Source organism: Pelodiscus sinensis, chromosome 1 (genome assembly GCF_052426305.1).
Source record: "Pelodiscus sinensis isolate ZL-2025 chromosome 1, ASM5242630v1, whole genome shotgun sequence".
NCBI lineage: Eukaryota > Metazoa > Chordata > Testudines > Trionychidae > Pelodiscus > Pelodiscus sinensis.
The window spans coordinates 70,166,574-70,179,270 of NC_143052.1; the positions used below are offsets into that span (position 1 = coordinate 70,166,574).

Sequence of the window (12,697 nt, forward strand, 5' to 3'; positions counted from 1 at the left end):
TGTCAACAGTGTTTCATCCATACTTTTACGTCTCAATGTTCTACAATGAATCTTTGGAAAGATTTGATTTTCTCTTCCTGGTCTCTTGGCAGCTTCTGTGCTATTTTTGTTTGCTGCGAAAGGCAGAGACCAAGATGGTTCAAGAAGCAACCCACTAACGTGACAAACACCAATGTCTTCTGACTTGTATTTGTTGTCTTTTGACATTTACAGAGCATGCAGATGAATTCCCGTTCTAGTGACAAGGTACCCATTTTGTCACCATTCAACAATTCTATAGAGATCTTTTTCTAGCCTCGGAAATCAAGTGCACCTTGCTGGACTTTCTTTTTTCTTTGCTTCTTGGCATGCCTTTTAGTATTGCTTATTTTTTTGCCATTCTCTTACCTGCTTCTCAGTGATGTAGAATTAATAAGCAGCAGCAGCACAAATATGGTTTGCTTCTGCATATTCAACAACTGTAAGTTTAAATGCTGCATCATAAGCAGATAATTTTCTTTATTTCACCATTGTTCATTTTAAAAACTAGCATGAAAATCTTAGAAAATAATTTATAGATTTTGTAGAACTTGAAAGGAATGTCACCTGCTTTATCACTGTCAAATTATAATTATTCTTTGCTTATTTCAAAGAAGCACTACAGATTGTCATGCGAGGGGTCATGATAGGCTATTTTAATTTTAGTAAAGATTTTATTGATTCTTATTTTCAGTTTGCCTAGAGACTGAGGAGGTCCAGTGCTCAACATGCAAGAAGAGATCAAATTACACAGTAGCAGACTGACACCAGTGCCATAATACTATCACTCACTGTATTTTTCTGATTGTAAGAATCATAGAATACTACGACTAGAAGGGACCTCGAGAGGTCATTGAATCCAGTCCCCTGCCCTCATGGCAGGACCAAATACTGTCTAGACCATCCCTGATAGACATTTATCTAACCTACTCTTAAATATCTCCAGCATCACACTGCTGTCTCATAGCCCCTAGATCCCTTTCTGCAATACTCCTTCCTAGACAGTCACTTCCCATTCTGTGTGTGTGAAACTGATTGTTCCTTCCTAAGTGGAGCACTTTGCATTTGTCTTTATTAAACTTCATCCTGTTTACCTCAGACCATTTCTCCAATTTGTTCAGATCATTTTGAATTCTGACCCTATCCTCCAGAGCAGTCGCAACCCCTCCCAGCTTGGTATCATCTGCAAACTTCATAAGCGTACTTTCTATGCCAATATCTAAATCGTTGATGAAGATATTGAACAGAGCCGGTCCCAAAACAGACCCCTGCGAAACCCCACTTGTTATACCTTTCCAGCAGGATTGTGAACCATTAATAACTACTCTCTGAGTAGGGTTATCCAGCCAGTTATGCACCCTCCTTATAGTAGCCCCATCTAAGTTGTATTTGCCTAGTTTGTTGATAAGAATATCATGCGAGACCATATCAAACGCCTTACTAAAGTCTAGGTATACTAACATCCACTGCTTCTCCCTTATCCACAAGACTCGTTATTCTATCAAAGAAAGCTATCAGATTGGTTTGACATGATTTGTTCTTTACAAATCCATGCTGGCTGTTCCCTATCACCTTGCCACCTTCCAAGTGTTTACAGATGATTTCCTTAATTTCTTGCTCCATTATCTTCCCTAGCACAGAAGTTAAACTAACTGGTCTGTAGTTTCCTGGGTTGTTCTTGGTTCCCTTTTTATAGATGAGCACTATATTTACCCTTTTCCAGTCTTCTGGAATCTCTCCTGTCTCCCATGATTTTCCAAAGATGATAGCTAGAGGCTCAGATGCCTCCTCTATCCGCTCCTTGATGGTCTAGCATTTTATGAAGTGGAAGGGTCAAATTTCATGCAAATTAAATTAAAAAAAATAGCACTTTTTTTAAAGAAGCGAGTTCTGAACTAAATTTCATTATCTACAACAGGGGTCAGCAAACTTCAGCTCCTAGCCTGTTAGGGTAAGCCACTGGCACACTGGGAGGTTTGTTTGCTTGCTTGCTTGCAGAGTCTGCAGACACAGAGCCCCTAAGCTCCCATTAGCTGGTGTTTGCTGTTCCCAGCCAATAGGGAACTGCAGGAAGCACCATGGGCCAAGGAACATACTAGCTGCCATTTCCCACCTCTCCTGTTGGCCAGAAATGGCAAATCATAGACACAGAGATGCAGAATTCCATGCCTGTAGATAGAAACTCCAGGTAAACAAAATGTCCCGATGTGCCAATAGCTTACACTGACAACCTGACACCAAAAGTTTGCAAACTGCAGATTTTGAGTAAGTGTAGGAATGGGTCACTGTAATTTTAACAATTTTTTTTAACTGGGGGGGAAGGGGAGGGAGTTGGCTTATGAATGAACAGGCTTATGATTGAGTATATACAGTATGTCCAATTCTGGCTAGCCTAACCACTGCGAAGATGTAAAATACTTGGGTCCTTGCACAGCAACTCTTAACCCTACAGTTCTCCAATCTGGAAAGACACTGATTTAGAAATTCATAGGACTGAAAGTTGAAGTGAAACATTCAGTTTTAAGTCTTTATTCCTTTTGGTTCTCACATAAATCAAGTGAATTAATTTAGGCCCTCATGCAACTAAAAAAAACACTTTAATTGGACTATTTAAAATGGTCCTGCTTTGTAGATAATTAGAAAAATCTAATTTCCTTTGCTTTCACCAAATGACTCTAACTGCTGTTTTCCTATGCTTTAAGAAGTTTCCAAAAGATTCCTATGGTCTGTCAAGTGATTATCAATTTCTTACCAGGAAACTTTGCCTTTGAGAAAGATATACTTTATGAACTTTAGGAAGTAATATACCAATGAAACCCCACAATATGGTGTTTAATATATTGTTAGACGAGTGTTTAACATCAGCTTAACAGGATAGACAGAAAATCTTGCAAAGCCATTTCACTATTTAATAACATTTATTTTTAAAGTAAAAAGAACTAACTCACTCAGACAAGAAGTCTGCATGATAGTAGTAATCAGACAGTTTGTCCAGGAAAGAGCGAGGTTCCAAGATAAATGTAGGCAGTACAACCTTGGAGAGGTCCATTCCTGGACGAACTTGTTTCAATAGCATCCAGATCAGGCTTTTGTTCTCTTCTGACACGGTTTCTGTTTGACAGGCCTCTCCTGCCTGCCACCAAGAAAAGAGTGTTGTTGAAAAAGTAGAAACACAGAAACAGTTTAATGTGTCCTATTAAAAAAACTACACACATTTAGGACAAGCAATAAGTTAGGTTTAGAATACACTATACCTAACCAACTACTTTAAGAGTATGGGAACTAGGCCCATTAGAGGCATTCTGAGAAGTTTAACATATGCTACCGGATTAACATAGCATATCAGATACACTATCTAGAATGGGTTTTTTTAAAATTGGGTTTGCACCAATAAGTATATTACATTTTATATTAAGAGAGCCTTATAGGGTAGACCGATGGTCAGAAGCCTGTTCCTTTCCTAGACATTAGCTTTGTGTTTCCCTTTTCTCTCACATGCAGTGCATATGCCAGCCAGCGGACACTGGTTACATTATTTTTTTTATTTTGAATGTGGCAGAAGAATCTGCCCATTTCACCCCCGTTTCCACCCTTGCTTTGTCCAGAACTCTTCCATATTCCTCCCTCTCTCTAGCAGCCTGATGCTCTCTATGCATCTCCAGATGACACTCTGCTCGACTTGGAGAAGAAAAGGGAGATATTGCACCTTTCAAGAGAGCTTCAGGAAACAAAAGCAGGATTATGGAAGAAGTAGTCACCTTATTTGCAATAAAAAAAAACTGATTGGTTTTGTCTAATAAAGCTGAAATACCTATGGAGCAGAAATTAGTATCAGCAGCAGTAGGTAGGTAGGCTAGAAATTAGCATCCTCTGACATTTTTCATTCTGTACAGCTGCTGCTAAAAAAAGTCTCTAGCAGTGAACAACCACCAGAGGAAGGCTCAAATAAGTCAAGTCAGTTTCAGAGTGTTACCATTTCAAATAGCACTGGTGATTTTTTATGGGAACAACTGCTTTTTCATACAAATGTTCAAGATTTCAAAGGCAATGGAGCTCTACCATACAAAAACCTATGTCAGAATCATTATAAAGACCAACAAATTTGTTAAGTAAGAGAAGGCAACAAAATCAACATCCGAGTCCTGAAAATATTATGGCTGCTGGCCTCTCTTTAAGGAGAAATTAGAATACAAAGAAGCCTCTTAACTTCATTTAATAATAAAGTTTCTCACCCTTTTCCCTTGAGAAGAGAGTCTTAAAATTAAGCAAACATAAATCAATCACTAATGGTGAAAGGACAAGCAACTAGACTCAATTTGTGCTGCAGGAAGCACTTTCTGGTGTAAAACAAGTTCATTAAATTTGAGGAACATCCCAAAGAAAGAACTCAGTAGCAAAGTACGTGGCTCAGGCACATAATTAGTGGTGATCGTGTTATACGAGGGCATGACGGGAAGCAATTACACTTTCACAAGTCACCCTGAAGTACTAAATCCAACAATACAAGGACACTTTCCAATGACATTTAATTTGACCTCTAAAATGCTTAAGTTAGTTTGCTATCTGGAAATAAAGTAAATGCTACTAAGAGTACACTGTTTACCTCTCCAAGTTCTTCGTGAACCTGTTCCATATAGGTAGTTTCCCTGATAAAATCAACAGGTTCTTGGTCAATATAAGAGTCATCCTGTCGCTCTGATGTGTCGGTGTCACTTTCTTCACTTTTCCCCAGGCCATCATTATCAGACTCGTCATGGTCATGATCATTTTCCTTATCAGATTTGTCAGAGTATACATCTTGATCTTTAAAGTGATGCCTTTCAATTTCACTATAATTTAATCTACAACAAACAAAAATGAAACTAAAATGTTGAGATTGTCTATCTACTTCAAGTTGTGCACCACTATGAATAACATCCTCAGATCAGAAAATGACCGAATGCAGGACATCTGTCAATACCAATACCGGAAAGCTTTGTCAAATTGATAGCACTGCAGTAAGAAAGAATCACTATCATCAGTCTTCTTTGAAACATGGACATCTTTTTAGTTTGCTTTTTGTTTTGAACTATGAAGTTCGTTACTAACCCTTCCACAATTTTATCCTCATACAGGTTTTACCTCAACGCTTACTATTTTGTGTGTAAACAAAAAATAGGCACATAGGATTGATTGTCTAACAGTGGCCTAGCTAGTTTTGGTTGGTTTATAAAATGGTTTATATTTGTAAGACAGATACATGTATGTACACAAAGGACTGGGCCATGAACTGGGATTTGAGGCAAGAGGCCTCATCCTTCTCCCAGTTTCCTCCTTGTCTCACATGGGCAAAATTCTAACATCCTGCTACAGGGGTGCACATATGTGTCATGTTATAGGATTCTAAGGATCACTGTTGCACCCATGGGGGGGGGTGTTTGCCCCAAAAGTCTGTACAAAGGGGGCCATGTGAGGTGTCACATGAAAGCATCTGTTCTACTGAATCTGTATATGCTATTCATGTACTTGTATGATGTCTATATGGGGAGTTATAAACATGCACTCTATGGACGCTGGAAGGTTCTCTGTCTGAGTCAGAGCAATGGTCAAAGAATGTTCAGCCAGTGGCTATGCTAATTAGTGAGGCTTCACAGACAATAGATCTCTAAGTGCCTGAGAGACACCTGAAGAATGTCTGGATAGCTGCAAGGAAGCCAGGATAATGGTTGCTGACTTGGGACACAAGGATAGGTCAATGGACCATGTGACCTGAAGTAACCTGCTCTGGCCAGGAAGATGCCAAGAGAGGTATACAAGTGCCATGTGGCCCCCTCCATCTTAGTCTTGTTTAGCTCCTGATCCCAGATGCAGCCTTGCAGGAAACAACGAGCTGGAAAGAACTGTGGACCCGTCCTGACATAGGATGTACATCAGAGACTTTTAAGATAGCAGTTTATAATGTCCCTGCTAACAGCCTGTATCGAGAACTGGGTGATTCGATGCATGGAATATATTGTCTAATAACCTTACTCTCATGCTTTTCTTCCTTTTAGTAATAAACCTTTAGATTGTAGATTCTAAAGGATTGGTTCAGCATGATCTTGTGGGTAAGATCCAGAGTGTAAATTGACTTGGGAACTGTGGCTGCTTTCTTGGGACCAGAAGAACCCGTTTGGGATAGGTGAGATTGCGTTCTATAACCCTCACCTGCGTGTTAGGCCCGGGACTAATTGGGGCACAGGGAGAGCTGGAGTGTCTGAGGGGTTTTGCTCGAGGCTTCTGGCTGGCCAGATCGGTGGCTGAAGCGCTCAGTGGGACTGGTTTGTGGCCTATTTGGAAAGGTCTCCAGTCTGGGGCTGTAAGGAGCCCCAAGTTTGAGCAATTCGCCCTGAGCGGACCCCTCAGCTGTTCCCAGACCCGGCCTGGTCCATCACAATATGATAGCCTTTTTCTCATGTTAGAGCTCTGATTCATGTGGAAGAAAAGAAAAAATTATAGGAATAAAAGATAGGAACATCATACAATCTATTATTTCCATAGACACCATTACAATGTGCCACTTGTGGAGTTGGGAAGACTGGAGTATAGTGAGAAGCTTACAATTCAGGATCAATTGCAGGTCTTTAGCCCCTTGGTTCCCATAGTCTGCTTAGTCCCCGGACCAGTTTGTCCATGTTAAATATTTAAAAATTCTAAAACCTCAAGGATATGCCCAGATAAAAATCTTTGCTAAGCCAGAGCAGGGTTAAAAGCACATCAGTATTTTAAAGGTTAAAAACCTATACTGTAGTTAAGCAACAAATAAAGCAATACAGGATTTAGGTTACACTTAAAGAAATTCAAAACACTGGGAGATATGGAAATACCCAAGGGCAAAAAATCCGACACAAGCACATGATTGTAAACAAATCCTACCAAAAAATAAAAGCATCAGGTGAAGATTCTCTGAACAAAAGTGCCAGATACAGCTCATTTACTTAACATTTACTCGTTCTGCTGTAAATAGGAATGCAACCATCACATAAGGGAAGAAGTCATAAAGATGAGATTTTTCTCCTCTATATGCAAGTAGGAGTTCTAAGCAAAATTTGGATTAGTATGTACCATGTGGACTTGGAGAAAAAGGGGGCATTTGAGTACATTCCTAAACTGGGACTCTTGGATCCCGCAACATCCGGGATCAGGCAGGACCATGGATGTTCCTGGATGACAGTACCCCAGGGCAGGAAGGCCAGGAGCTGGGAGGCTGGTAAGGCTAGGATCCTGTCTGGGGCTGTGTGCCACCTGGCAGCGGAGCCAGAGCCGTGACCGTGGCAGTCTGAGCAGCAATGAGGCTGGAGCCATGACAGCCTGACAGAGGCCAAGTGTCACCTGGGCAGCAGCAAAGCCAAGACCGTGGCAGCCCACCAGGACAGCCTGGTCAGAGCAGGACCATGACTGGGGACAGCCAGCAGGCAGCAGCTCACCCAGGGTGGAATGAGCCACCAGCACGGAGGGCGGCAGGCTGAAGAGATGTAGCAGGGGACCTCCCCTGGTACAGCAATTCCCTCTTTCAGGACCAATCAGGTTCCAAGGCTGCCAGACAAGGGAAGTCCAACCTGCATACCTTTACATTAAAGTCAAAACAAATATCTTTCAGTTATCACCGCTTCCTCTCACTGTGCCAGGGCACACCAGCATCCACTCTGCTAGACAGGATAACACCAATCACTGAAGATTATTTGGAAACCAAACTCAAATTTGAGACAGGATTTGGTCATCAATATCCTTCTATTTTGGGTGTGATGTCCCAGTATTCATTGTGCTACTGACATCAGACTGAGCAGGAGCTAATAGTAACAGGAGAGGTCTGATCTGAAAAAGGTCCTGAGAGGGAGAAATGTGCTTCAATGAGTCTTCAATGTGCTTTACTTTGGATCAGCAGGTAGCATTAAAACTGAACTGCTCTAGAACGGAAACAAATATTTAAAAATAGAAATGTCTGTCAAATGACATTACACACCCCTATAAAGTCTAGTAGGATACCTATAAAAGGGATCATTTGTGAATGCCAGAAGATCTATTTTAAGGCATGAAGAAAGAACCCTAGATCTGAAAAGAGATTAGTCACAAAGACTACATGGTTTAACACAGCGTTTCTCAATTTTTTTTTTTTTTAATAAACTACCCCTTTGGAAAAAAAAATTATAAGTACCCACAGTACCTACAGTTTTCAGAGACAATTTTTTTCTACCATTGCAACACATTTGTTTAAACAACTTAATCGTAGCCGGGCAGGCAATGAAATTTTGGGGTGTAAAAAGTACAAAAATAATAAAGTGCTGTAAAACTTAAAACAAAAATTCATTTTTCTCCAAATTTCAGTTGTGTTGATGTACCCCCCCCACCCAGACTTCGAGTACCCCTAAGGGTACCACTGGTTGAGAAACACTGGTTTAACAGATCTTCATTCACAGTAGCCTTCACTAGCCAGTCAGTTGAATAGGAATTAACAAAAATACTCTGATTCCTCAGATGAGCCCCCATCACAGACACACATTTTTTTAAAAACTCTGGGCACCTACAAGAAGGTCCAATGGAAGTAATTTGTACTTCAGGTGGCATCTGGCCATCATTAATTGAAAGTACTGGTAATTAGTTTGAAGAATTATCAGAATATATGTTCTTTAGATCAAGAGTTGTAAACCATTCCAAGACCAACAGAAAAGGGATTATGGTGGCCAGAGTCAACATATGAAACTGACACCCTTTCTTCTGCACAAGGAAAGAGGGATTAAACCCCGCTATCTTCAGGAATTTGGAAACCTCCTCAATTGCTCCATTTCTGCATTTAGAATTGCAGCCTTGTAAGGGTCCCTGAAGAGGGAAGGGTAAGCGGGAGAAAATCTTTTTAATTATATAACACAGCCAGTTTAGACAATCACTTGAACCCATTAGTCAGAGGTAATTCACCTCTAAGCACTGACGAAATGGTCTAGTCTGTCTCCAAATGTGAGGATGTTTCAGTCCTGATTGACTGGTTCTTGACATTCTACCATCTCATCAAAACTGGGACTTGAGGTCTGATGTGTTGAAAAATTGCATGACTAAATCTGTGGATAGGATTACCTCTCCTTCCATCTTTCTGGTATCAAGGGCTAGAAGATGGAATTAGACCTGGAAACCAAGCTGTCAATCTCAAGTCCTTAAATTTTTTCCAATACTCTGTCCCTTTGGGGGAAAAAAAGTAAAATAAAATGGAGGAGGGAAGGCCCTCTAGTTTAGGTCTGATGTCTATAGTGAAGGATGAGGAATGGAGCCATGCAATCAATGATTCTTAAAGGTCACAGCAGATGTCAAATCTCTTGCACTAGAGTCTAAAGTGTCAAAGAAGAACAAGGGTTTGTTTAGCTAAAGTTTTACCTTTTACTAAGATGGCATTAGCTAATCATCTTCTATTCTCTGACAGGTCTTGTAAAAATAAAGTAGTTTTTCACCCACATATGGGCTTGATAACAGACTATGACTGGGTGATAGTTTGTGATCTTAACATCAAGAGTTGAGGAAGAAAACCACAACTCTCTCCCCAGTAAATCCACCTTTTTCTTTATCAGTGGATATGGAATGTGTCTGTCCAGATCATGCCCTGCTACTGGCAGCAGCCACCACCAATGACTTAGCCATGGGATGGTTATTAAAGTTTATAAAAAAAACAACAAAGCTTCAGAAGGTATCTGGTACAGTTTTGTCTGCCTTCTTGGAGACAGATTAACAAAATTCAAGAGTGCACTAAGATCAGGACACCGACCTAGCATACAGAAAGAGTCCATTCAAAATAGGAAGGTGTGACGGGGCAGAAACGCCCCGCACTCCGGAGCGCGCAGGGGCCGTATGCCTGGCGGCCCTCGGGACGGGGTGGGGAGTGGCAGAGCCAGACAGCCCGCAGCCCGCCGCCTGAACGGCCCCGTCGCAAGCCATGCGGCGGTGTGCCAGGTGCTCCCGGGCAGCTGCTGCGGCCAGACGTCTGGGTGGCCCCGGGAATCCCGCTGACGTCACGGGCGCCGTGACATCACCCCGCAGCCGCCGCCACGAGCCAGAATCGAGCCCACACCGAGTCGGGTGTGGCCCCGCCCACGGGCCGCGGCGCGGAAATTTAAACGCCGGATGGAGGAGAGAGAGGGGGGGAGCGTCGCTAGTGACACCCCTGCAAGAGAACACCGGATGGGCCCGAGGCAGAGGCGGTAAGCTCCGGCTCGGCGGGTAGAACCCAGGTGGGGAGAGGAAGCAGCCCAGGGCGGGCAAAGTGGAGCCTGCGGGCTGGCGCGTTTCGGCTAAGGCCCCCGCCAGCCGGACCGGACAAGCTTGACGTCCGTGTCCTTAGGGCCTTTGGCTGGGGTCTGTGAGAGGGGGTGGGCCCAGACCCTCCTCTCCCCATTGTGGGAGGCAAGCCAACAAATATTGGAAAAGAGACATAGGAAACTATTAACACAATTAACTGGGACGCCATGGGGCGATCGTTAGGGTGACGGGTCCACGGGGCTAGGGGATGGAAAGGGGGTGAACAAGTGGAACATGCCCTCCGGGGTACGGGGATGGCACATTTACAGAAGGGATATCCTACTCTTCACTAGAATACCAAAGCTATGCAATACTGGATGGAGAGTCTCTTCCACTAGCAGTGCAAGTAGATTCAAGATGGAGTCCTTAGAACACTAGATAACGAGTGGGGGAAATCAGGTCTGCTGTTTCATTTCTTCTGACCAACAACAAGTCTGAACCCTGGAATGGAAGCCCCAAGCTTTGGCGCCTGCTCCCAGTGAGGCTCATGCGGTGAGCACTGGCTTGTCTGCATGTCCCTGAGGCCTGTAGGTGGAAGGGCAATCAGGGAAGTTCTGCATGCTGCACTCACCCCCACATCTGGGCAGTAACTATGGACCTGGGCCATGCATATTGCAAAGAGCTACCCTGCCACTCCACGTAGGAGCCATACATGTTGACCACTTCTGGAAGTGACGCACAGCCGGAACAGGCAGGGATAGCACCAGTTTGGCACCACCTGAGGTAAGCCTTGCCTGGCTGGAGCCCACAACCCAAAATCCAGAGATGATGATCTTACAACTGGGTAAATGTGCCTACTAATACTCTTGAACTTCACTCGATCCACTTACACATGTCTGATCCAAAAGGTGAACCGAGGCTGCCAGTGACTGAACTCTCCAGTACTGAGCATATAGCTGGAGTCTAAATAGGAGCCAAAAACGAAAACCAAACTACAGCTGTAAGGTTTGAGCTAGTATTAGATCCAGCATTACTTGCAAGTGCAGCTCACTAGCTACTAATGCAGAAACTTGACCAAGTCTTAGTTTTGGAGACATAGCATCCTCATCGGAATCGGTGAATCTGACAACTCTGATGCACAGGAACCAAAACTGCACGCTGAGGCCACTTTGTCCTTATGCATCTTTCTCTTCAGTGCCAAGAGAGACAGCACCAAACGCACTATGTCCCCTGGTTCTAGCGCACTGATAGATTCCAACTTCCTACATCTATAACTGGACTTCAAAGCTGATCCTCAAACAACTCCTCTGGTGGCAGGGCCAGGATCAGAAAGCTGCGAGGTACAAAGTATGGCACCAGTGAGGGTGGCTCAGCTCTCAGTCTCTTCTGGAACCAGAAAGCACTATATGGCTAGATGACCCATGGTTTGGCTTCAAATCACTTCAGTGTCTTAACTAAGAAAGCCAAAGAGACTGGTCTGGTCCCACCTAGAGATGTGGAACCCTTTGGTCCTTTGTTGGTGGGAGTAACAGAAGCAGAAACAGGCATTTGCAACCTTAGTTGGAGAACTGCTCAGAACCAGAGGGTCTGACTTCATGATTTCTTTCCATAATAGGAGCTGCAGGTAAGTCTCCCTGTCCTTCTGGACTCGGGGAGTTAAGATCCTACACATACATCAAACAAATAATCAACTAATCAACCAACCAATCAGGAGGAAAATGTCTCTCCCCCAAGCAGCTGACACTGCATGTGGCCAATGTGTGCAAGGAAGACAGCTCAGCAGGAAACGCATCTCCTAAAACCTAGCTCCTTCACTTCTGCCATAACAGAACTGAAAGGGAAAAAAAAATCACTGACTGACTAAATTAACACTTAACAGTAACTATCCAAGAAAAAAGCTCCAGCTGAGGGTGCTCTGACCCTCTCTAGCCTTGTTTTTGACATGGTGTGACATGGGAGGGTGGGGATAAGAGGCACAAGAACACCTTATTTAATACTAAGGATGTTAAAATTAGGTTATTTTATTGAATAGTCAACAGAATTTTTATGGACTAAATTACTTGATAGGGGAAGGCAGCCCGACTTAGTCTCGATTCACGCCAGGTCAGGCACCAAACCCTGTTGCGGTTCTGCAATTTAAAATGCCGTAGAAGCTGGGTTGGGGATGGGGTGGCAGGGGGAGAGACCAGAGAGGCTGCCCAGCTCCTACTGCCTTATAAATTGCAGAGCCGCAGTGGAGTTTGGTCCCAGCACAAGCCGGGACTGAGCTGGGGCTGCCCAGCGGGGAGTTGGGACCCTTCCCCATGGACAGGGGCTGCTGCCTCTGATAGAGGCAACAGGGGGGGGGGGGGTGCAGGGGCTGAGACATTGTTGGGGAGGAACCAGCTTTTAAGTCGGCTTCCTCCCCCCTCCACTTGCTGCCTTTGATATACAGGCAGCGGAG

General features: G+C 43.5%; 1 protein-coding gene across 6 annotated transcripts in view; it reads right to left on the minus strand.

Annotated features, from left to right (window-relative positions):
- OSBPL8 (oxysterol binding protein like 8) overlaps window positions 1–12,697 on the minus strand; it is a 154,897-nt gene that overhangs the window by 25,298 nt on the left and 116,902 nt on the right. For all 6 annotated transcript variants that reach the window (XM_075932114.2, XM_075932119.2, XM_075932151.2 and 3 more), the window contains 2 exons: window positions 4,622–4,859; window positions 2,967–3,151 (listed from right to left, as the gene is read on the minus strand). In XM_075932114.2, the coding sequence (XP_075788229.1) occupies window positions 2,967–3,151; window positions 4,622–4,859 (423 nt within the window). The remainder of the gene's footprint in view (window positions 1–2,966; window positions 3,152–4,621; window positions 4,860–12,697) is intronic.